This window comes from Leptodactylus fuscus, chromosome 6 (genome assembly GCF_031893055.1).
Source record: "Leptodactylus fuscus isolate aLepFus1 chromosome 6, aLepFus1.hap2, whole genome shotgun sequence".
NCBI lineage: Eukaryota > Metazoa > Chordata > Amphibia > Anura > Leptodactylidae > Leptodactylus > Leptodactylus fuscus.
The window spans coordinates 128,886,311-128,912,681 of NC_134270.1; the positions used below are offsets into that span (position 1 = coordinate 128,886,311).

General features: G+C 43.6%; 1 protein-coding gene across 2 annotated transcripts; it reads left to right on the forward strand.

Annotated features, from left to right (window-relative positions):
• Positions 1 to 872: 872 nt before the first annotated feature.
• On the forward strand, positions 873 to 25,571 carry SOCS7 (suppressor of cytokine signaling 7). 2 transcript variants are annotated; one of them, XM_075278303.1, is made up of 10 exons: positions 873 to 1,555; positions 11,980 to 12,044; positions 12,121 to 12,225; positions 12,424 to 12,525; positions 14,617 to 14,747; positions 14,831 to 14,999; positions 15,201 to 15,329; positions 15,461 to 15,596; positions 20,246 to 20,403; positions 24,007 to 25,571. In XM_075278303.1, exons 1-9 carry the CDS (start codon positions 963 to 965, stop codon positions 20,364 to 20,366), a joined length of 1,551 nt encoding a protein of 516 aa, XP_075134404.1. In that variant the 5' UTR covers positions 873 to 962; the 3' UTR covers positions 20,367 to 20,403; positions 24,007 to 25,571. The 2 variants fall into 2 exon arrangements, with proteins under 2 accessions (XP_075134404.1, XP_075134403.1); XM_075278302.1 differs by having other exon boundaries at positions 24,026 to 25,571.
• The last annotated feature ends 800 nt before the right edge of the window (positions 25,572 to 26,371 follow it).

A 26,371-nucleotide genomic window follows, 5' to 3' on the forward strand; every position in this document is an offset into this window, starting at 1 on the left:
ATCATTCCAAGAGTATCTTTATTTTTTCACAAGCAGGTAAACAAATACACGACGCGTTTCGGGGTTCTGTGCCCCTTTCTCAATTGTGGCATGTGAAATCAATAATGTGTAAAGTATACTGACATAATATAAGTACTCCAAAGTCTAAGTGCCTATCCTAAGGATGGGCCATCAATGTTAGAAACCAGAGACCCCCTTTACATTCATCCTTGGTCTCAGAAGAAATGGACCCTCTTAATTGATGTTTCCCATTGAGCTGCTACGCTGCTAGTTACCCTCATGGCACAGGGAACTGTCCAGTATTACAACCCTCTAGGAACCAGTCCTGGGATACAGCACTAACCTATGTGTCCAACACATGACCCAATGCGATTGTTGTCACCCTGTGGAAGTAAACAACGACAAGGTTCCCATTCACTGACTTTAAGGAGACATTAAACATGATACACACATCTCATCATACAACGTATACACTTTATTTGCTAAAGCAAGAATACTCCTTTGAAATCCATGCACAAGGTGAAATAAAAACTGAGTTATTGCTCATAGCAACCAATTAAATCACGTTTTATGTTCTTCAAGATGGTAAAAAAATGAAAGCAGTGATCTGATTGGCTTCTGTGGACAGCTCCTCTGCACCAGGTGTCAGGCCCCTCCCCCAGTGTGTTTACCTGAACACATTGATAAACAAAACAATAACTGCAGCTTACCCACCAAAAAAATGGCGGCTTCCTTCTCTCGCGACACCTTCCTGAGAGTCGGCGCATTTGACAGATCTATGGGCGGAGCGTTATTCCCCTGCATGGAAACAGACCCCACAGCTGTCATTCACCAAACCGGAAGTGACGTTGTCTTGTATCGGATACGGCGGGGCGGGCTCCGATGAGGGAGCTGTCGGAGCTCGGGAAGCGGAGCTGGGAGAGGCCGAGGCTCGGGCCGGGGCCTGCGGAGCCACCGGGGACATGCGAGGCGCAGCGGCAGAGGAGGAGGCCGCGTCCTACAGGGTGCTGAGCCGGCTGCTAGGCTGCGGAGCAGAAGCCGGGGAAGAGGCAGCCAGACCCAGGCTCATGGTTTTCAGGAATATGCTACGAGGGGAAGAGGTGGAGGATGCAGAGGCCTCCAAGGAGCCGGGGGCAGGAGGAGAAGCGGTGCCTGCAGAAGGGGCGACGCAGCCGGCAGAGCTGTGCAACCGTCACCGTAAAGCAACGCAGTCTGGCGAGGGCCTGGAGCTGCAGCTGGGGGCGCTGGGGCTGCGGGGGGCCGGCTGTCCGTGTGAGGAGACCAGCGATGCCCTGCTGGTGCTAGAGGCCCCCGAGGCCCGGAGACTGGAGGAGGAAGAGGACGGGGAGACTGCGGGGGACGGCCAGGCCGGAGCGGCGGCGCGGAGGAGTGCGGGCAGGAAGGGCTCACTGAGGATTCGCCTCTCCAGGATCTTCCGCACCAAGAGCTGCGCTGGTACCGCGGGGGCTGCTGACAGGAGAGGAGGCGGAGAGCTGGGGGGCTCCGGGGGAAGCCTGACCGACATGTCCAGGGACAAGGAGCTGGAGCTGGGCAGGTGAGAGGCGGTGTGCTCCTGGCTCCTTAGTGCTGCTGTCACCTTGCTTTCCTGGGCCCCTGACTTACAAACCAGCCATTCTGAAAAGCTGTGTGACAACCCCATGTGATCATACTGCCAGAGGTACTTGCCATTCAGCTTTTTCAGGCTCCAGACACTCTACTTTCCTTATACCATAAACCTAGGCGTCCAGGAGTCTGAGAAAGTTGTGTGATTCCTCTGGGCAGTTTGTCACCCAGCTTTCCCAGAATGGAACAATTCAAGGATTTAGATGTTCTAGAGAATCTTTGATGGGAGTATTCAGACCCATTCACATGGCTGTGGGCAGTGCGGGAATGTGGCTGGTACATGTACCGTGTATCCCGGAGGGGCCGGTCCTATGAATACACCTTCAGGCCATGTCCTATAACTGAGTCATCTCAGCACTGCATACATCTCTCCTACACATCAGACATAGATCCATCTGCACTAAAGGGTTTGTTCCAAGATGCTAAGACCCCTACTGATCACAAGATCAAGGTCCCTTGTACTTCTGTCTGAATGGAGCAGGGGACATACAGACTCGCTGCTGCTCCATTCATCTCTTTGGGGCTGTTGGAGGTGCCCAAGAAGTCCCATAAGGATGACACTTCTTATAACTCTGTGTTTTGCTTTTCCTTTGTTATTCTTGATAGATTTTTAGAAATTGATACTTGTATATTTTTTTTTATATAAATTGATAACTGTACTTGTTGAAGGGATCTGTCCATAACCAGGAGGAGGGGTGGTGTATTAAGACTGACTATCCTTGCGACAGTCTTAATTGATTTCCTGCCAGGCACACAACTCTCCAGAATTACTGAAAGGCTGCGGCCTCTTACTAATTCTCGCGCATGTAGCTGTGCCTGATTGCATGTTGGCTATCGTCATCAGTCCATCAGAGTGCATGGCCAACCATTGCTCCATTTAAAGAGGATCTTTTTGCTTCCTTCAATAGCTGCTGCTTCACAGATTTTGGCACAGTTGGAATTTTCTCTGTAGCCCCCACCATTCATAAGCAGTCATTGCTGTTTCAGGACACTTGGGGTATGTTAACATGGCTGATTGCGCCACTGATTTTGAAGCAGTTTCTGCTCAAAAATCAGTATCAGATTCCAACTTGATTCTGCTTTCAATGGGAGGCAGAGATTGGATCCGGATGCTGAACAAATAAAGCCCAGTTCACATTTATGTTTGGGCCATTCCGTTCCCTTTATGCATAAAAAATGTGGAGAGAAAAGCGCTGCAAGAAGCACTTTTCTCTCTCTACATTTTTCATGCGGAAACAGAGTGGAAACCACACGGACCCCATTATAGACTATGGGGTCTGCGGGTTTTCTAAGGTAACTGCTTTCTTATGCGGATCAGATCTTCGTTCCAGCGTCCCCAAGTGGACTCCCCGAACGAAACCTATGCGCAGATGTGAACCGGGCCTATAAAGGAACCTGAGACAGATGTCTGCCTCAAATTTCATTTACTGCCAAGTGAGGTTATCCTTTGGAGAGTGGACCAGTCTGTCTGCTCCAGCTCACCTCACAGTAGAGAGCAGAATTGTACTGAAACTAACAGCAATGATTGCTCAGGAATGGTGGGGTATAGAGGAAAAATGACAAATGCGCTGTAATCTGTGGAGAGCCAACAAATTGGTAGTTAGCGTTATAAAAGTTCCACCAATTATTGCCTACTTTGAGGATAGGGGATCAGTTTAGCTCTTGGGACAACCCGTGGGGGGGGGGGAGCTACTTTCTTTCAAAAACCTAACACTACCATCCCTAACCTTTGTGTGGTATTGCAGCCCTCTCCATTGAAATGATTGTTTGTGATGCCCCAACCTGTGAACAGTTGTAGCATTGGTCATCATTAAGGGGTTTTCTCGCCCCCCTTGTTGGTTCTTTATATTGATGTCCTATTTACAGGAGTCTCTGATGAGTCGGGGTCTGACACCCAGAGATGCAGGCTGTCTCGGGTCATTGAATGCTACTGCACCAGACGGGGTTGGAAGGAGACCTGCTCCAATGCAAGTAGTAGGCAAAGCGCTCCAGTGCCCCTGCACCCCCACTGTACAGCTTATGGGGCTGCAGCCACGTGCCTGGTACCTGAATAGAAGTGGAGATGCTCTGTCATTCTCTGTAGCTCCACATAGTAGTCATCAGCGGTTGCAGAGTGTGGTTTACATGTCACACCTCCACAGGATAGGTCATCTGTATGGAAAAGCACCTGCAGGCTGGAAAGCACCTTAAAGTGATAGCAGGTCCTAGTGAGATTCCATCAGTTTCTGTAGCGGGGAAACCCTTTATCTATTTGTCTCCATTGTTTTATTGCTTTTGTGCCTCTAAAAAAAAAAAATAAATAATAAACTTGACACTGTAGTCAGAGCCATTTAGTAAAAGTCTATAGCTCTTATTTTCACAGTTCCTAGCTGAACTATTAGTCTAGAAATGAAATATTTAGGGACCATTGAGTTAAAAAGATCTTCTGATAAGGTCCAAGTGCATCAGTGAAGTCTGTGATTTCCCCCTCCAAATATTGCTGTGAGGATGGTCTCTATAGAGAACTTGGATATCTTCAATCTCCAGACAGTGACAAGAATGGTCATCAATGTGACTAAAGATCTTATTTTTAGTATCTAAGTCTTTAAATTTAGGACTCACCGTGGCCAAGGGGTTTTCTGTAAAATGTTGTTTTAGGATCAGAAGACTGCTTTCTTTCAGGAACTATGCCAAACCTGGCCATTGGTAGCATCTGCTATGTCACACTCACAACCTGTGGACAGATGTTGTAGTGTTTTTGGTAATGAGTATGACTTTTCTAACCCTGACCAACCTCTTCAAGCCTTGATCCCTGCTTCATAGATTCAGACTTAATGGGGTTGGTCACTTTAAATGAACTTTAAACTGATGGCTATAGATAAATAGCACCTACCGACTACAATCCTCTTGAACCCACAGCGCCATTTTCCTTATGGATAAAGTGATCCTAGCCCTGTTCTGCTGCCTGCCAGGCTTGTGTGGACAGTGCTCCTGTTCACAAAATTGCAGTGGCTGGAGGACTGTGGGACAATAGAGGACACTAATAATAATAATCATACATTTTATTTATATAGCGCCAACATATTCTGCACCACTTTAAAAAAATGTAGGGTTCAAGTACAGACAAAAAGATACATTACAGAGAAATAGTCAGTTCACACAATGGGATTGAGGGCCCTTGTGCTTATTTCCAGAGCGCAGTGTGTTACTATGAATTGATGTAATTGCCACGTGGTTCTTCATGTTATTGATATTCATATCATCCACACAAGCCAGGGAGCTAGAATAATGGCCTGGGCCACTTCATCTATAAGGAGAATGGCGCAGATGGGTCAAGAGGGCTACTTAGTAAGTGGCAGATGCTATTCATTTATGCTATGAGTCTGATGACCATTCAAGGCTAAGGCCCCACGTAGCGGGCCACAGAAAAAAAAAAAGCAATGTGGGAAAAACCTCCGCGGCAATGCAGCACGGTTTTTCCCGCAGTATATTTTTGCAGAAAGCCAGCATAAGTTTTCTCTGCAGACCTTCTGTTTCCTTTAGCGCTATAGGGAAAATGCAATGGTTTTGGAAATTGCAGAACAATATGCACAATGGAAGCGCTGCAATTGTTATTATTTATATAGCACCATTAATTCCATGGTGCTTTATATTTGGGGGTTACATACAGTACACAGAATATACAGGTAGATATAATACTAACAGTGACCGACTGGCACAGTGGGGTAGAGGGCCCTGCCCGCGAGGGCTTACAATCTATGAGGGAAGGGGATAGAGACAGAAGGAGAGGGGGAGACTGTACAGATGGTGGTGTGGTGATAGTGTTATTGGAGGTTGTAGGCCTTCCTGAATAGGTGAGTCTTCAGGGCCTTCTTGAAGCCTGTGATTGTGGGGGTCAGTCTTATGTGTCTTCGTAAGGAGTTCCAGAGTATGGGGGATGCACGGGAGAAATCTTGGAGATGGTTGTGTGAGGAGCGGATGAGAGAAGAGCGGAGTAGGAGGTTTTTGGAGGATCTGAGGTTACGTGTGGGCAGGTAGCGGAGGATTAGGTCAGAGATATATGGAGGGGACAGGTTGCGGATGGCTTTGTATGTTGGCGTTGGTAACTTCAACTAAATTCCCTGGGCAACGGGTAGCCAGTGAAGGGATTGGCAGAGGGGAGCAGCCGATGAAGAACAGGGGGAGAGGTGTATTAAGCGAGCAGCACAGTTTAAGGTGGACTGGAGGGGGCGAGGGTGTTAGCTGGGAGTCCATAGAGAAGGGTGTTACAGTAATCTAAGCGGGAGATAATGAGGGCCTGGACTAACATGTTTGCAGTTTCAGAGGTGAGGAAGGAGCGGATTCGAAGGATGTTCTTGAGTTGGAGGCGGCAGGAGTTGTTGAGGGTTTGAACATGAAACTTGAAGGACAGGTCATAGTCTAGGGTTATAACAAGGCAACGGACCCTTGGGACAGGGGGAAGCGTGGTTCCATTAACTGCAATGTGTGGATGAGATGTTTACACCATGTGATGTCCCAGCTTCAAGTGGCCAAACCCTTTAAAACATAACCTTATCAGTCCCTACAGCTGCCACTAGAGGGAGCTCACTGCAATCAAAAATACAATTTGGCTTTTGCATTTTTAGACTTGGGAATCCAAGGTGCTCAACTTGTTTTTATGCCCTTTGGCATTGCTCAGAGACTTTTCTTACTAGAAATGTGATCTCACCCGTAATCTGTCAAATTAGGCGAGGATTGTTTACTTACCCAGTCTTTTTGTGCTTTGTCACACATGTCCTTCCAGAAGTGTTTGCTGGTGGGTTTTATCCCCACATGCAAACTACATTTCTCATTACTTATCTGCCTGTTGTCGCTCTTTGTATTTGCTGCTCACAGTGCAAATGAAACATCACAGTATCATGTGACCTCCGATGAGGGAGGGATTTGTTAGTTGTGTTTTCATTGCAGGGGAGAGTGGAGAAGCCCCCCCTTCACCCCGGGGAGGGGGGGGGGTGCATAGAGAGAGAAGACAGATGAATCATGGGAAATGTAGTTTGTCCACAGATTCACTGCATGTAAATGACATTGATACAAGAGGCAGAAGGTAAAATAAGGCCAAGTGAACAGTGCACAAGGCAATAGTGAGGATTCTGCACGGCTGTGGATGTATTTGTAGATAATTTTTGGAAGCTGGATAACCCCTTTAAGCAGGTCATACATCCATTCTGAAAACCTCATACGAAGTATAATTCTGTCTGTGGTATGATAGGGAAACGCTCATTATAAGGATCTTCTCATCTGTACACATGAGATAGAGAAATTGGGGATTTCCAGATTGACAGGCTGTATAAAGCTTAAACCCCTCAGTTTTCTCTTGCTCTGAGAGCGGCTCCTGTTGGGGCATATTTGAGCCGCTTTTGTATAGCATCTGTATAACCGGTCATCTGTTGGCCACAGCTTCCCGTGGTCAGCACCCACAGTGTTATATAGCACCTACTGTATACTAGAGCATGCTGCTGTAACTAGATGCTTTTGGTTGTACCTTTGCAGTGATGGATCTTCTCCTTTATGTGATTCACATAGTGTCTAGCATGAATGCCATTATTTCCAATGACTTGATGCAGAAAACCGGCCTCATTGTCTAGCTCGAGGTCTGTTGTTTCCCCAAATGCTGCATGGACCCATCTGACAGATCTGAAGGATGATGCAGCCAAATGGAGCAGTTACAAATGAAAGTATACAGATTTGTTATTTAGACAGTTTCCTGAATATGTTCTTGAAAGTGGTTTCCAAGGTTTTTGGTGAGACAGAACATCCAGTGACATGCTTAAGGCTGGTCTTACACAACCGTTATGCAAGTCCGCAATTGAGGGTTTTCAATTGCGGACCATTTGCGGACACATTATATTCAATGTGGCCTCTTACACCACCGGATATTTTATCTGTAGTCCGTAATTTATAGGACATGTCCGTAATGGCCGTGAATTGCGGCACTGCACGGACTCGCCCATAGAACGCTATGGGCGAGTGCGGCAGAACACAGACGTCTGCGGAGTCTATGTTGCCGATCAGCAACTAGTGTTACTGATCAGCAACTTCCGGACCGTACATTCAATACGGTCGTGTAAGACCAGCCTAAGAAGTGTCATTGTAGCCCAGGACAACTATATTATTGGAGCTTTATCTTTCTATTGTTAGAAAATAGTAATGCATATTCTATTCTTGGCTAGCAGTGATATTGGCTTAGATTAGACAACATTTTTAGGGGCAATGAGGGAATTTATTATCCCATCTACATTAGTTATCTGGCATAGATGGGTGATAATGGGGCACATCTTTGGCGTAAGGCCCTTTCTTGCGCCAAAGCTTCGCCACATATCTCGTTCCACAAATCATTCGCCACTTTGTGTGAGAGGGTGCAGGAAAGAGATGCCTCGGCCCAACATATTTAATATGACTTGCACCAGAAAAGTGGTGTGAGTAATATGGGAAATCTATGCCAGTTCCTGTTCCTGGCGTATATTTCCATTCTCGCTCACAGGCATGTGTTCCTTTGATGCAATACCCTACACAGCTGCCCGTGTCTAGCACTGCTGCTCAGCCATGTTTAATGAAGGGGCACCCTGGGTCCTTTGTTCCTTCCCACATCGAGAACCTATTGTAAGATTCTCATGAAAAGTCACTGTTTGCAAGTGGAACAATAAAACTAGCGCTGCAGTGTTTTGTTTGTTTTTTTCCCCGATGTAGTTCAGTGTAGGCTATTATTAAAAAATAATTATCCCAAAACATATATTAATTTTAATCCTTATAAAAAAAAAAAAAGGTTCCTACAAACAAGAATAGAAGGTAAAGCACAGGTTGTATACCCGTAATAGTGACAAGAATCCCACATATAAACAATTAGTCACAATAAAGTACAATAGTGCAAGGGAATAACAGAGCAAACAGCATACCAGCGTGATATGGAAAGTAACAAACCCGTATCGGGATGACCATTAGGAAGGGATTCACCTGGACATACAGTTCAGCTAAAAACCTTCCCTTCGGGGATATTAAAAAATAATGTAGAGAGCCAGGTCTATAACCGTCTTTATCTTTTTGACACCTCCTTTCCATCTGGTTCTGTCTTCTTACTCTCTAGTATATATTCCCCATTATTACAACTGGCAGAGGGAGTGATGTCTCCTCCTAGTGCTCCCCTTATTGGCCCTACACAGGCTAGTATATTCTGTGAGATATGGTAGAGCTCAGTGCAGAATATCCTTTCTATCCTATGGGATGCAGCGTCACACTTCTCTCTGCCTCTTGCTTATAAAAGCTGATGGGGAGAAATCTATCACAAGCAGGAGGCAGAGGTGAGCAGTGAAGCTGCATCGGCCATGTTCTCTGCTATAATGTATGCACTTACACTTTTCATAGAATATGATATAGGTTTTTCCTTATTGGGATTTTATTGATCAGTAGATATAGCAGTATTCTCAAACTGAGTGGAATTTTTCATCCATCCTAAACCCATAACAAGCAGGGATTAAGCCATTAATACATTAATCTGTACTCGGCATGCAGACTGGGACAGGTTTCTACTTTATACCTTTGTGTGTGTCATTTTTGTAGAAAAACTACTTTTGAAGTCCTATGCAAATGAGGCATTAGGTGCACTGGAGGCGTGCATTCTCAGACCACCTCCTGCTTTCACCACACCTTGTAGTAAGAGTTGATCCACCCATTGTTATGACATCATCTCCTAGCAAGAGCAGTGCATCCTGGGCTGAAAGCCCGCCCCTAGTGCACCAACTGCTTCATTTGCATAAGATATCAGTTATTCTCCAAATCTATAAAAGTTATATACATAACAAAGGTATGATGTTTAGCACTGTAATCTCTTTGGATCAGAGTGTTGTCACTTACCTCTTTGAAGCACTCCTATTGATCCAATGAATTTGCTTGTATATTGTCAAAAACCGCAGTGTCTTGGCAGTGAACGCACCAAATCTCAAGGGGCAAATACTGTTGGATTAGGGTCACCTGCATCAATCTATCTGTGTGGAAAGGATGATACGATGGGTTTTGGTGACAGACTCCCTTTAATGGGGAGGTTCTCATCATTTTTAATGACTCAAAACAGCCACCTAGAAGATGTGCGGCATAACCATTTCTGATATGACGGCCACAAGATGCATGTTTTAGTGGCTCCTACATATATATATTCGGCATCATCTTCTGAGCCCCCTATAGCAGAGGTAAGAACTTCTGTAAGACTCTTTAGTGTCATATCCCTAATGTGATAGCAGGGATAAAATCAGACTGTTCATGCATTCAGGAATTAAGGGACTTATCCTGGCACTTGGAGGGTCTTTCTCCCCGTATACCTCGATCAGATCAGTCACTGACAACATCGGTTTCATTTCTTCTTACAAAGGTTGTCACAGTCTGCTCCAGCCAAGTCCTGGCACTATGTGTAATAATAAATATGGCCATGTGGTGTTACTGTCCGCTTGTTATTACTGCAGATTCTCCTTGGGAGGTGGAAAGCTCTCCTTAGCTGTTTGCTCTTGGTTCTGGCTATTGGTCATGTTGGACTTTTAATTTTTTTTCTTAATAATTCCTTTTGATGCTGGCAACTTCAACATGATACTGTATATGCCATAGCGGGTAACATGCATGTCTAAGTGTGTGTATATCGGAGGTGGGGAGGTGATCCTCCAAGGTGTGCCGAGCAGCTTTGTAAGGTCTTGAGGGAGCTGTATAACAAACTATACTATAGATAAAAGCTAGGAAGGACATGTCATTTTGTGACCAGGTAGAGCATGGTATATATTCGGCACGTTCTGATCTATGTGGCTGGGAGACGCTTGCAGTATGTCACTGTGGGGGCAGTGTTATGACGGCTTCAGCATTTGATATTTTTGAGTTTCTTTGCCATGGGAACTCTGTATTTTCTTTCTTGATTCATGACAGGGTGCCAGGCCCTCCTTCGGATCCTCTGTCTGTACACAGTGGAGGTGGCATCACATTGCTCCACAGCCTTTCTTATGTTCTGTGGATTTATGTCATGGAGTATGTTGAGAAGTAAAGGGGATTTAGTGACACTCATAGTGGACATCCCCTTCAAGCTACATGTCATAGTAGCCTTGTGGCCTTCTGATTATGAGGTTGCTCATCCACCAAGTGTTGGGTGCTGTTGAAGACATGGGTGCTGCATGGTGTGTTACATGGGCTTGCTTATTGGTATACTTAGTGCATTTATTGCAACATTTGGGGACACTTTATATTTTAATGGAAGACAGTATTTCTAGCAGTGCAGACATATGGAGATTTGCCAAGTATCTTCTATATCAATTCCTTACAGTTTTCTAGATCTCTGCTTGCTGTCATTCATTCTGCTTACTCCTAGTGCATAAAAATCTGTCCATGCTCACGTAATATATGGTCCATGGTCATGTGATGATCACACTTGTTTACAGGTACATCCCTTGTCACAATCGAACATCTGCCTAGTAATGACCTGTGCACCTATGTGTCCATCACATGACCATGGACCGTATATCGCATGACCATGGACCGTATAGCACATGACCATGCACAAATTTTGATTAACTGGAAATAAACAAAGAATGACAGCAAGCAGAGATGTACAACTTCTCATTATACAAGCAATAACATTTGCCAATACTGGACAACCCCTTTAAGAAGCTGATAATAGTAATTGGATAAATCAAAACAGGAGTTAGCAAACACTTGTCAGCAACAATCATTCAGGCGACTGCTTTTATTTTGCAAGGGGCCTCTGAAAAATAAGAGATGAAAAAGGTTCAGAGAGCGTCAGTGTGCCTAAAGCTGTCCATACACTTTACATAGGTGTAAATCAAACTACCCGCCATAAAACACATGCAGGCTTGGTTTGGGAAGCATGCATGTACTTTGTATAGCAAGATGGAAATAAGGCATCATTCACACAGCAGTATTTTGCTCAGTAGTTTGGACCCATTACTACTTTTGCCTTAGAAATACTGATAGAAACACAGATGATGTACAATGTTTCCATTATGCTTTTTTTCCCTCTGTATGTTGGAATAAAATACTGAGCGGGATGCCCTAAACTGCCATTAGACATCTCTTACCCCCCAAAGAGAAAAAAATTTGGGCTTGTTGAAATCCACCAGCCCAGTCTATCTGGATTCCTCTGAACAAATGAATGGTTGGTCAGTGGAATATATACCACCATATCTTTTAAGGCCACTTCAGACACCAAATTCAGGTTGGGAAATTCGTTCCATTTAGTGGCTAAAAGCAGCTTAGTGTAACTGATCTGACGTTTTGAGTACGGAAGCTCAGCCAGGTCTGGCCCATTAAATGGTGTAATCCGCATCATTACTTATCAATGTATTTCTTTCACAGGAAGCCCCGTTTAACCAGAACTCAAAGTGCCTTCTCTCCAGTCTCCTTCAGTCCCCTCTTTACTGGTAAGTGGTCCCAGATTTTTTGTTCTGGCAATGGGCGTTCCCATTACATTGTCTAATCTGCCTTCATCTGTGACAGGTGAAACCGTTTCTCTTGTGGATGTGGACATATCACACCGAGGTTCATGCTCTACCCACCCCCCTACTCCACCACCTCCTCCTCGCAGGAGCCTGAGTCTTCTAGGTAATGCACTTTCTATTGTCTTGCATCTTGGTTGACTTTTATGTCAAAAATGTGATGGTGAAAAAATCACATTATTCTATCCTACAGCAAGCGATCAAATTTTCAAAGAGGCTCATAGACTTATTATTTTTCTGTTTGTTGTTTAGTGTTCTGAAATATGGTTTATTTATTGTATTATTTTTTTCCCCCTTCTTCCAGATGATATTGGAGGTATACAACCAGCGTCTGTTCTAGTAGGACCTATGGGATCCTCACTCCAGTCGTTCCCGCTGCCCCCACCGCCACCACCACATGCTCCAGGTCAGGTTTTACTACTATATACTAGATTATCAGATTTATCATGTTTATTGATTTTACTATGAAGTTTTTAAAGAGGACCTTTCATGGTTTGGGGCACAGGCAGTTCTATATACTGCTGGAAAGCAGCACACTATCGGGTAAAGAGATCAGTCCCAGTACCGTAGCTCTTCACAGTCAGTCAGGTACGTCCTTCTCCACAGCAGCGCCTATCGCGCTGTACAGAGTGAGCGGGGAGGAACGCCCCCTCCCCTCCTGATAATACTAGTCTATGGACGAGCACTGTGAGCAGAGGGAGGGAGCTTTCCTCCCCGCTCACTCTGTACAGCGCGATAGGCGCTGCTTTGAAGAAGGATGTACCTGACTGACTGTCAGGAACGCCCTTCTGACTGTAAAGCGCTACGGTACCGGGACCAATAGCTCTTTACCCGGGGCACAGATCGGAAAAGCTGACAGTGCACTGAATTTAGCGCACTGTCAGCTTTCCAGCAGTATATAGAACTGTCTGTGCCCCAAATCATGGAAGGTCCTCTTTAAGTATGCAATTTAAGGCCTCATTCACATCTGCCCTGGAGACTCCTTTGCAGAGTTTGCAAAATCGACAAAGGACTCTTTCCTCTACTGGTTTCAGTTTAAAAACAATGGTCCTCCGATGGACCCAAACAATGGAGATGCAACACTAATGTGAACCTAGCATAAGAGGTTTTTTTTTTGTTTTTGTTTTTTGCTGCATTTAGTTTACTCTGTATCAAGGGTTCTACATCTTTTAATAGATTAAATGTCCTTTTGCAGAACATAACATTGAAAAGGTTATCCGGGGGGAAATATTTTTAAAATCTCTCAGGGAATATATATATGTATAAAAAAAATCCTACTCGCCCATTCCCAGTACTCCGGTATACTCCCAGTGCTGTGCGGTCCTTCTGCTGGGTTGTATTTTCTAAGTGAAACTGCTCGCCGGCTATGATGTCCCAGGTCCCTTCCGCTGAAGCCACTGGAAGGTCTCAGGAAGAGACCCCCAGGATGTCATAGGTAGTAACATCACATACCGTTCTCTGAGGCTGCTGATTGGTCTCAGCGGTCATGTATGGTGGGAACTACCATTGGAAGATAACATTAGACCAGCAGGACCGAACTGTATATATGGGTATACCGTATATATGGGTATACTGTGTTCTATGCAGCACACTGAGAAGCTCCTGTCCCCATCATCGAAAGTGATTTACACTTTCCAGCAGCTCTTTTTGACTTTTACATGTAAAGGATTTGTTATAGTTTATTTTTATTTTTTTCCTTTAAACTTTGAGATTCTTTCAGGTCGATATGAGACACTAAACCATTAGCAGGCCCATATAGACTGGGGGCGAGGGAGGGTTTAGTGTCCCAAATCGTAGTTTCAGCTTACATTGGTTGTCCCAAACCCAATTAATAATGTAATTTAAGGGACCACTGTCAATGCAGAACACATGGTTCAATGAAACCACACTAGAAGGATTAAAAAGGAGTGCACCAGTTATCTTAACTATAACCTATGCATTAATTGTGAAGTTTATCTGTCACCAGAACCAGATGTATCAACCCAGCTCTGCAGATAGGTTAGGTTTGCTTGAATCAAACAATTTTTTTTCTCTCCTTGTGAATCTTTGCCTACATTGCCCAGATAATGCTGGTTTGTCAATGTTCAGACGAGTTTTTGGAGGAAGGAGGGCATCACTATACTCCAAATAGGTAAGCAGCCCCACCCTCATTGCTCCAAAGAGCTCTATTGACTTGGTTATCTACAGGGCTTGGTTGATATGCTGGGTCCTGGAGACTCCCTTAAATGGAGAACTCCTGGACACATCTATACATGCAGACTAGGCTCTATATATGTTTGGCGGTTCCAAGATCCATGTTTGACCTTGGGTACAGCTGCAGTGTAAAGCATGGGGGAAAGTGGGTCAAATTAAATGGCAGTATACAATGGCGCGGTAAGGTGCATATGCAGGTAGCGGCGTTCTTGATTTATTGCTTTATGTGTATAAACAGTAGTCGATTTAGCGAAAAGCTATTACAAAAGTAGGACTCATTGAAAATCACCTTGTTTTATTGCAGATCCCCTTCCTCGAGTGGTACCTCTTCGGCCGCCTGAGTGTGCGCCAGTCCCACTGGTACAACCCTTGCAATGTCCCATTCTCCGACAGGATCCCAGTAGTTTTGCTGCAAGCTTGAGAGAGCTGGAAAAGGTTAACATTAGTTTATATAATTCCTACTTTTGTCTCTTTTGGGCTCTTCTTTTGACTTTAGCACCCCTTTCTTCTTCCTGCAGTGCGGTTGGTACTGGGGTCCTATGAACTGGGAGGATGCCGAAATGAAATTGAAAGGGAAACCAGATGGCTCATTCCTTGTACGAGATAGCTCTGATCCCCGTTATATCCTGAGCCTCAGCTTCCGCTCACAGGGCATCACCCATCACACGCGCATGGAGCACTATCGAGGTGAGAGGATGTAGGAAAGTAGACAATTGGGCACAATAAATGGTCACATTGAAATCCCATTGTAATAGCTTTATAATGTAATCTGTCCTGCATTTTGAGGCTGAATCTACATTAAGTATCCACAAAAAAATATACGCTTTAAATATGGCTTTACGGTCACTGTGTGAGCATAGTAACCCTTATTGTACTCTTGCTTCTCAGGCACATTCAGTCTATGGTGCCATCCCAAGTTTGAAGATCGGTGCCAGTCCGTAGTGGAGTTTATAAAGCGAGCTATCATGCACTCAAAAAATGGGAAGTTCCTGTATTTCCTGCGTTCACGGGTGCCAGGTAAGCAACAGAATGGCATAAATTTAGGCAACTGTACAAAGTGCATATGGCTCCCTATCTGTCATTGCATGTTTTTATGATCCATATTTTCTATTTGCTGCCCTGTATATAGCCTACTTTTGATCTTTCAGGTCTTCCTCCTACCCCAGTGCAGCTACTATACCCCGTTTCCCGCTTCAGCAATGTGAAATCTCTGCAACATTTATGTCGCTTCCGTATTAGACAACTGGTCCGGATAGACCACATTCCTGAGCTCCCTCTACCGAAGTGAGTATTGAGGTCTCAGTTCATGGCCCCAGGCTGCATCCTGCTATAGCGTTTGGAGAACAGCCTACAAAGCTGTCTTCTGTAATGTTCTTGGATAACAATCTGGAGCTAATTGTTTCACCAATTCACTTAATTTGCCAACTTACATATTTAACATTCAATAAAACTCAATGGGAGAAAATTATTTTAACTAGGCAGAAACTGGTATGTCCGCTGGTGCCAAATACACTGCTTATTTTCCACTGTGGAATTACATGTGAACATGCCACAGTATATTACAGTGCCAGGATGAGGTGTCGCAACATCCATGGCATGTCACTTTGATTTTTCCCTATAGATTTCACACTTTGCAATGCATTCGATGAAAACAGCAGGAAAATTTGTCACAAATTTGCATGTAACATGTTCATTTTGCAGTGTGTTTGTCACAGATTTGTCCTCTCTCTTATATACCCTTAGGTACACCTGTTTATTGGGTGCGGTGTGTAGAGAGAGAACCTGTGACCGTTTTCAGTACAGTGCATGTAGATGGGGATTTCAAAGCCCTGTGCACATTTAGCTGAAGAAAAAATGGCACAAGATGTAGCGCAAACTACTATAAACTTGTAGCATATAGGGTGTAGTGTAGATTTGTTGCATTTGGACGGATCCTTAAAAAAAAAAAAAAAAATCATAGTAAGTTTATTTTCTTTTGTCAGTTATTTATTTTGTTCACATCCTCTCTAGTTTCTCCCATTACATAATTGTAGAATAGATTACATTGTAACTTGTAGTCTCTTGTGAGTAATTCTGAAACCTTGTATAGAAGTATTTCTTTAGAGATCATGAGGAGAAGATCACATGAATGGTTCAGTGTGACCCACCAACATCGTGAGCTGCTTCTGACCTAATGTACAGCAGTCTGGCATAGGAGCTAATGATCATTCCCCTATTATCTAACACTGCAGACAAGTTCCCATATAAAGGTTTTTCTTTCAATCTGACTGATCCTGGTAGAATAAAATGGAAGGGACCGGTCAGATGCTTTATGCATAATAACAGTGCTGGGTAGGGGACCGGTACACATGTGGACACATACGTTTATGACTATTGAACCACAATGGCTTAGAATACATATTTTGATGGCTTATTCAAGTATTCCCTTAGGAGATCCCAAGCACAGCGAGTACTCTGACTCTTGTTAGTTAATCTTGCCCAACACCTCTCTCTGGATGGCTGCAGCTTTGTACAGTAGAGCCAGAAGTTAGCGAGTATAGGCAAGAAATACAGAGTATGCGCCAGGAGATTTCAGTGCATACAGTGATGTTGTTTGAGCGATCAGTGGAGGACCAGCCATTGGGAAAGGTTTACTAACTAGCCTTAGCACTTGCTTTGCTTAAGACCACCCATGAAGTTTCCATTCTCTGCTATTCCAACTGTTATTGCTCTCAATGGCCTTCACATTTATGAGCAATTATCCTATGTATATACGATAAATGTCTTACCGCTGGGATTCCAACCCACTGATCGAGAATTGAGGGTCTCTTATACCCCTATATCAGTTGAGTTGAGTTCATCTATGGGACTGTGCATAATACGAAAGAAAATGAATAATGAACGCCTTCACTGCCATTCTATTGAAACAGGAACCCTTTTTTCACCATCAGAAATCTGCCTCTCAATGATCAGACTGTAAATTTCCAGCTTACCCCCCTTTAAGCCCCCTGTTAATGATTTAGTAGGCATCTAAGAATCTGACATACTCCCCTTACAGCCTTTTATTTAACCATCTCTGCAGTTGTACTTGGAGTTTGCACGTGTTGAGCATAGAGAGAACTCCGGCAGTGTTGCATTTAGCATTTTCCAGTCCTGTTTTTTCCCCTTGTATCAGTTTTTCTCCTTCTCCTCAGTGTATACATACAGACACCATGCCTGGCGTGCCATCTCTTCCCTACTACTGTGCAGAACAGTGTGTGTGTGTGTAAATACAATTCTCCATTCTATATAATTATCATTTCCAGCATCAACACTAATTATTAGGCAGAGCCAGGCTGAGCCCCTGCTAAGTGCTGTTTTTGTTGCACTGGGAGGTCTGGGGGCTGTGCTGTTGTCTGCTGCCGTCTCACAGCTTGTTCACCCCCTGTCACTACATAGACGACATTACTGATTTTCTGTTGTGCTCTTGTGTGATGCTGTGTGACCCACTTCATAGACTAGAAGGCTAAGAACTTTCATATATCGCTCCTATAACATGCTACAAGTAAGTGACATTATTGCCCTTCAGACCAGAACTGTCGTCTTTGTTGCAAATGGACAAGAAAAGGGATGTGTGACCGTCCATCATTATAGAGTATTTCTCCTTATGCCTCCTCAGGTCACTTTTATACGTCTTTTTTGCAAAATTGCTCAATACTCAGGTCCTGAGCACAAGAGACATCTAACAAATCTGATTTGTAAAATCCATGCAATCCCATATATCAATGCATAAACAGTGTATTGGGAATATAGACCTTGCCCATCCTACAATTGAGCATAAATCTAATCACACTATGTATTACCATACAATAAGTTACATGTGGAGGGTATGTGCCCCCTCTCTAGTTTCTGAATCTATTGGCACTGACAGAGGGATTTCTCATGAGATGGCCTTTTTGAGTATAATAAAAGACTGGGCATAGCATCTTTCCATTTATCTTTAATTGTAGGATGGGCAATGCCAATCCCTTTGTGTATAGTTTTATACATTGATATTTCAGATTTCTTTTTTTGAGACATGAAGGTTGGTTTTCATGGCTGGTTCTCCCCTTTGTACTGTGTCTGATGTAGGCGGGCTGACCATTGTACAAAACCTGTATGGGGCTTTACTGCAATTCCCCTGACAGATGATGTCAAGGAAAGGAAAGGTTGGGTCGGACATGATAAATCTTATCATGTTCATCTGGGATTTAAGCCACCATGAGAACTGTCTGGCAGCAGTTTTCTCCCCTTTGTCCATTAAAAACTAGCAACCCAGACAAGCTTGTGGCTGAATGAGCATTTGTCTGAAAGCTTTCTAATGTGTATGGGCACCTTTAGTTATTTCAGACCTGTACCTACATGTAGGAAAAGTAGAAAAAAATAGTATGCCCTTCGGTTTTGCACTTGCGTTGTCACCCACTGAAATCCTTAATAGCATATCTGAGGTACAATGACCCCCTGCCCCCACATCGCTTCATATAAAAGCTTTATTATTTTTTGACCGATTTGCAGCACTGACATGCAGTGATCACCAATAAACACGATGATCGGCACCCATTTACGTTGGCCTATTATAGCTGTCAATGTAATCTGAATGGGGGAACAACAATTGTTACCATAATCTGCATCTTGTACGCAACATAAGGGTGCCGGCTGCACACTAGACTGCGAATTTTCACTTCCATTAAAGGGGCTCTATCAGCAAATTCATGCTGATAGAGCCCCACATATGCATGAATAGCCTTTAAAAAGGCTATTCAGGCACCGTAAAAGTTATATTAAACTACCCCCCCCCCCCCTTTTTAAAATAATACCCTAAAAAAGAATGTGATCTACTTACGGATCGTGCACGCTGGGCGGGCATTCAGGGTGTGCTGTCTTCTTCAGCTCTGCCTCTTCTTCCTCCGATGTCCTCGGGTCCCGTCTTCCTCCGGCGCTCGCGAACTGACATTGATAAAAAAAAAAAAAATGGCCTGGGCGCATGCGCAGTAGAATGCGGCTTCTACTACGGCTACTGCGCATGCGCCCAGGCCATTTTTTTTTTTTTTCTTTATCAATGTCAGTTCGCGAGCGCCGGAGGAAGACGGGACCCGAGGACATCGGAGGAAGAGGAGGTGTGGATGAAGAAGACGGCGGACCCTGAATGCCCGCCCAGCGTGCACGATGCATGAGTAGATCACATTCTTTTTTAGGTTATTATTTTAAAACTGGGGGGTAGTTTAATATAACATTTCCGGTGCCTGAATAGCCTTTTTAAAGGCTATTCACGCATATGTGGGGCTCTAGCAGCATGATTTTGCTGATAGAGCCCCTTTAAAGGGGCTGTGCAGCACTCAAAAACATGGCTGCTGTCATCTTCTCGGGAAGTGACATCATGTCCATTTGTCATATGGCGATGCCACATCTGCATTCCATTAAGATGAATGGGACTGAGCTACAGCATGGCGATGTGACCAACATATGAGAAGATAAAAGCAGCCAAGTCCTATACAACTCCTTTAAGTAATGCAATAACCGATTACTGTAGGCGGGCACTACGAAAAGTGTCTTCATCCTAAAAGGGGCAGTCTGCAGACCAGCAAATGTTAAGGACAGAACATGGATATGGAATGGTCATACTTGTGTTGGACACAATCCCATTGAAATCTCTTCATTGCACAATTGTATAGGTTTATTCCACCGCGACTACAATACTCCAGGAGACATAAAGTCATTGTGCGTATTGACTGTCTTTTTAAGACTGCATGGCTTGGTCTAGGACTGCACATAGTTACATTTCAAGAACAGGGATTACTTTATATTTGCATTTGTACTTTTGATGTGCCTTCAATAAAGTCCCTTTTAACAACTTTATGAGGTATCCACCCTTGTTATTTAATAATACGATACGCTGTTGTAACACTTTATCTGATCTTTTTTTTTCTATTCTGCAGGCCTCTCATCTCATACTTGCGCAAGTTCTACTACTATGACCCACAAGAGGAAATATACCTGTGTTTAAAGGAGTCCCGGCATGTTCCCAAAATGGAGTCCGGGACAGAGAGCTCCACGTAGCAAGGCTTCTACTTGTAACTTATCGTGTTGGACCCAGGTAACTAGCAATAGCATTGTTGTTTTGGCGTTTACATGGCTTATTGTAGGGTATATTTCCTAATAAAGTGCTCCAAAGCCCCCTAATTGACAAACCATTAAATAGGCTGTTTTGTCATAGAGGAGGGGGGGGGGGGTCTCTGCTCAGGACCTACCTCTATAAACCAGAACAGAAAGCCACCGTGGAAGACCCTTTCTATCCATGTATTAGTGGTAAGGTATTGTTACATTTCTCCTGTAGTGGGCGCTGCAGGGTAAAATGTCTGGCCAGGCGCTGCTTCCCTTGGCTACATGGCTGCTGTCCAGGACACAGCTTCCCGTCTTCATGACACTGCCCCTTTAGGTTAGCTTCACACTCTACCACATCTTGCAGTAATTTCAACATTGTAATGTGGCACATGTCCTCACAATGATAAGCCCCATAGAGAGACTGTGAGCAAACCCATGGCACAAACTGCTTCAGTGGCAAAATACTTGTTAGATTTTCCTGCTATGTATTTTGCCAGAAATGCTGTGTGCATTTACCTTTAATCCCTATGCCCACTAGAACGTACATGTATGTTCTGGTGCATGTGACTAGCTATGGCGTCCCCTATGAAGCAGAGCGGACGCTCTAGCTGCCAGATCTGTGCTGTTTTTCACAGCAGGGACCCTGGCGTATTGCTCATGATCTAAGATGGCTGATCAAGGACAATTAACCACTCAGATGCTGTGGTCAAATGCAACTACAGTAACTGAGCGGTTACTTTTGGTTTTTATAGTATGGTCGGTAATGGGGTCTCTTGAAGGGTCCCAGATCTGCCCATAGTAATGTAACTACAAGGCTTGAATAGTTACATAGTAAATCTGCTATAGACTTCAATACATTAGTATTGCAGTGCATAGCATAAACAATCAGAAGATCGTATGTTCAAGCCGTCTTAGAGGATTAAAAAAGCTACAACATTTAAAAAAAAACATAGTTTTTAAAAAAAAATCCTAAAAGTTTAAATTACCCCCTTTCCCTAAATATAAACAAATAAAGATAAACATAATAGGCATCATCAAGTCTGAAAATACCCAAATAAATATTAAATATTAAAATATAAAAACATTTGTCCCATATAGCAGGAAAAAAAATCAAAATGGCTGAATTGACTTTTTTTTTGCCAATTTTTACCTCCCTAAAAAAAAGAAAAAAAAAAAAAAAGGATGAAAAGTGTTCAAAATATCATACCGTGTTTCCCTGAAAATAGATCATCCCCAGAAATAAGGCATGGGGGAGGTGTCTGTTTAATTGCCTAATATAAGGCACCCCCCGAGAACCATTGCAGCCTGCAGAACACTGCGCGATGTTCTGTGTGCACAGGAAAGCCGGCTGCTGCCTCTGCTGTGATACTGTAGGTTGTATCCACTGTCCCTGCTGCTGTAGGATGAGCTGGGAGATGCCGCTGTGCATATGCTACGGGGAGTCGGCTCATCCCACAGCAGCCAGAACAGTGGTATCACAGCAGAGGCAGCAGCCAGCTTTCCTGTGCACATGGAACACAGTGCACAGCATTCAGCCGGCTGCAATACCCACTAAGTGAGGCTCTCCGGGCAACTGCTGGCTGCTTCACTAAGCCCCGCCTACCACTTTCACCGTCGCGATCAACAGCAGCACCAGTGCTGCTATGAAGATTGGGAAGGTAAGTAGCCTACCTCCCCATCCCCTCCCCTAACTTCCTGCATGTCTTATGGAGCAGGTTGTCCCCCGCTCCATAAGACATCCCCCGAAAATAAGACATGTCCTATATTTAGTACGAGAATTTAATATAAGACACTGTCTTATTTTTAGGGAAACACAGTACATTCACCAACCTACAAAGCTACATATTGTCTAACAAAAAACACCTTACACTGAAATTTTACAAAGTTACAGGAGTCAGAATATGGGTATTCAAAGAAATTTCTTTTTCTTTAAAATTTTTGAATTTTTGTAGAGGTATTAAAACATGCAAAATAAATATATACATATAGTCTCTTTCTTTTTCTATCTTTATGTTTCTCTTTCTTTCTTTCTTTTTCTTTTTTTCTTTCCCTTCCTTCCTTCCTTCCTTCCTTCCTTCCTTCCTTCCTTCCTTCCTTCCTTCCTTTTTCTTTATCTTTCTTTCTTTCTTTCTCTCTCTTTCTTTCTTTCTTTCTTTCTTTCTTTCTTTCTTTCTTTCTTTCTTCTTTCTTTCTTTCTTTCTCTTTCTCTTTCTTCTTTCTCTTTCTCTTTCTCTTTTCTCTTTCCTCTTTCTCTTTCTCTTTCTCTTTCTCTTTCTCTTTCTCTTTCTCTTTCTCTTTCTCTTTCTCTCTTTCTCTTTCTCTTTCTCTTTCTCTTTCTCTTTCTCTTTCTCTCTTTCTCTTTCTCTTTCTCTTTCTCTTTCTCTTTCTCTCTTTCTCTTTCTCTTTCTCTCTTTCTCTTTCTCTTTCTCTCTTTCTCTTTCTCTTTCTCTCTTTCTCTTTCTCTTTCTCTCTTTCTCTTTCTCTTTCTCTCTTTCTCTTTCTCTTTCTCTCTTTCTCTCTCTTGTTGATATTTGTCAGATTCAAAATGTCTTCCATACTGTATCATTAATATACTACTGTGTTAGTATAGATGCAGAAACATACCCTTGGGGCCACAAATCAATGATTCTGTTGATCAGAAATGATCCTTACATAAGCACGTCATTCTGTAAGTGCATTGGGTTTGGTCTGATTTGCCTACAGAAAGCTACAAAACAGGCAGAGGCTGAAAATGCCACTAAGAGCTTAACATGGTGGCCCTGGATGTTGACTCCAGAAGAGCCAAGCCCCGCCCCCAGTGCACTTGCATACTGTTTTATATATCCATAAGAAGATGATGCATTGCTTCACTGGCTGTGGCTACAAAAATATTTCTGATCCTGTCAAAGGCCCCTGCATGACACTGTTAATAGTTTGAGAGGCATTTTGGACCTGATGCACTAGAGACATTTCTTTAAAGGGGTTATCTGGAGATTGGAAATCAACCGACTACGTCTGGTGACTAACCCATTGTCACATGATCAGAACCAGCCACCATCTCCAGGATCACTCTGTGTACTCCCTCTCCTCCATTTTTTACAGGTAGTTTGCCTGTGTTAGGGGGATTGACTGACTATTGTAAGCACAGGTAACTAAAACTACCTGTGGAAACTGTGGAGGGCGGAGTGAGCAGAGCAAGCCCAGGAGACAGGAGCTGGTTCTGATGACATAACCCAGTGTCAGAACCAGCCCGGTACGCCGAGGCGACTGGAAAAAGGAAGTTAACACTCCGAGACAACTATTTTAAGGGAGTCTATCTTCAAGCAACATTTTACCATATAGGGGTTTTGTCCTTGAGCGGTATTCTGCAGCACTCACATGTATAGAAGTAAGAAAATAGTGATGTAGTCCAATTTTCCCTTGAGGTAGCTCAAGACTGCACCCAATCTGCACCCACATTCCTTGCCGCACTTATCGCCCATAGATTAGCAGTAAGGCTGGTGTCTGCTGAGATGTCAAGTATTATGTAGTGACCAAGCAGCATGTATTGTATAGTGTTCAGTTGCTATTATGTCATATTTAGGATGCCTTTTCCCACTGGACTAATTTGCATTAGGTCTCTTGTTTCTTGTTAGGAAACTTTGTGCTGGTCTGAGTACACTGGACCCACCCCAGGGGATGGAGGAATATGAAGGGGGGAACAGACCTTCAGTGGACCACTTCTAAGTCTCCCTCCACATTATCCGTATAAAGACTAAGGGGTGATAATTTAACTTGGATTGGGTGTCAGCACCCTGACAAACCCCCTGATTCCCAAGCGCCCCCACTGGAATGTAAGTTGCTGGTCGCACTGTCCTGCCAGCATCCTTACTATGTTACAGTATTGTATTTTGATGAAATCTCCTTGTAATGAAATTGAACAACAGGGGCTCTTGCCCCATCATAGCTACTGAACAACTGGCCATCATCTACTGAATTGTCTTCAGGGCTTCCTTGATTCTCATTCACAATACTAGGGGACGCCAGTCCGCCTACAGAAAGGACAGTTATTTATTTTATTAGTGAAGGTCCGCAGAGACCATACATCTCATGAACAAAACTGGAAGTCCTCTTGACCCATTGTGGACAGACTATGCTACGAGTGACCGTCTTGCCCTGAACCTACTGAAGGGAAGGACACATGTGAGTTTTACTACTGATGGAAGAGAGAAGTTCTACTCATCGAGTGCTGAATGTCCTTCCGTCCTGTGATGTGGCTTCTCACACTTAAGTCTCGACACAGGTCTTTATAGCACTGGAAAAAGGTTACTACTGGAGATAATACATTCATCTCTGACTGGATGGTTATGGCTGCCCGGTACATAGGTTATGTAGACCGGTAAGTGTTGCACCCACAGTGAGTGCGACCTGACTGCTTTAGCCACCCCATAAAGTCCACACTGAATTGATTGTGGCACCGCAACGGTTAATCCTTTTTTATTTTAATTTTATTTTTTTATTATTTATCCTGAGGGGTAAGGATTTTTTTTTTTCTTTTGTTGCCCTTAAAAGGGAAAATGTAAATTAAACTCATGGAGGAAACTTAGGAAAATTTTATCTCCAGCACAACCTTAACTTTCCCCTCCTTAAATTTACTGAATTTTGTGTATATTTTTGTTTCTGCGCTTAATTTATTGAAAATAGTCTGTGTGTAATTTATTTTATTTGTCTTTTGACTTTCTTCCTTGTTGGATTTTAATATATGAAAACTGCTGCAGAACTGGCCCTGCGTGCGTATTTGGGATGTCAGAAAAAAGAAAAACGTTTAAGGTGTCCTTCAAGCCCTGTTTGTATATACTGTGTTATAGGCATGAGAGGGACACGTTCTTCCCAATTTAATTTTTATTTTTTAAGCATATATTTTGGAATCCCCCCCCCCCCCCAAGAATTATTTCTTTGTAGACGTTGAATAGGAGATAACTGCAAAAATTGTTTTGTGTTAGTGATCAGTCTTTCTATTTTGTCTCTCCCTTCCCTTCCCCACCCCAAGACATTAAAGCATTCACCTATGTCTTGATTTCAGCTCCTGTCTTTGATTCTGATGAACTGACTTTTTTTTTTTTTTTCTCTTCTGCCATGTTGTTAAATACTTCAAGACGGGTGGAGAGTGGGTTTAAAATAAACAATTTAGATATAACTACATCCCTTAGTGTGCTTGTTGTCTGCTTTTCTCTTGTGTACACGGGAGACTACTACATTATGCCGTTACAGGAGCCCTGACTACAAGGCCAGGGCCCCACAGGTCAGAAACGCTGCGATGTGCCCACGGCGGAAACGCTGCAGGAAAAATCGCGGCGTTTTACAGTATCTTGCGAATCCCATGCCCACTTTGTAGGAAGAAACCGTGGTGTAGATATGTCATGATTTCCGAAATGGCACTGTTTTGGAAATTGTATTAGGTCAATTATATCTACGGAAACACCGGCGGTTTTCCCATAGAAATAATTGTAACAAAGTCTGCGGAGGAAAACTCCACAAGCTTTGTTTAAAGTGCTGCGGGAAGAACCGCGATGTATAGCCGGCACAGTTTTTCCAGCAGCGCTTTTTGGCTGCGGGACGTCCCATGGGGCCTTAGCCTAAGGTGGTTTTTCAGGTATAAATGATGAACTATACTTGGCATAGGTCAGCAATATCAGATTGGTAGGGGTCAGACAACCCTACCGGCCTACTCATCGCTGATAGCAGCAGCTGCGACACTCTATAAAACACAGAGCTGGAAGCCTGCAGCTCAGTTGGACCTTAACAGTACCACAGCTGGTTAAGGTTGTCGGACCCTCACCAATCTGCTATTCATGACCTATCCTAAAACCATTTCCCTGAGAAACCCCATTAGGTTATATCCAGTGGAGACTTGAATGTCCTCCTGCTGTATGTTGATGTGTGTACTTCATATCCACAAGGACTCTGTGTGCCTCTGTGTCTGTTTAGTTCTATATGCAGTA

Coding starts and splice junctions, on each gene's coding strand:
- SOCS7 (XM_075278303.1), top strand. CDS start 963: ATGCGAGGCGCAGCGGCAGAGGAGGAGGCCGCGTCCTACAGGGTGCTG. Junction 12,526..14,616: donor GCCACCACCACATGCTCCAG/GTCAGGTTTTAC, acceptor GTTTTATTGCAG/ATCCCCTTCCTCGAGTGGTA. Junction 14,748..14,830: donor GCTTGAGAGAGCTGGAAAAG/GTTAACATTAGT, acceptor TTCTTCCTGCAG/TGCGGTTGGTACTGGGGTCC.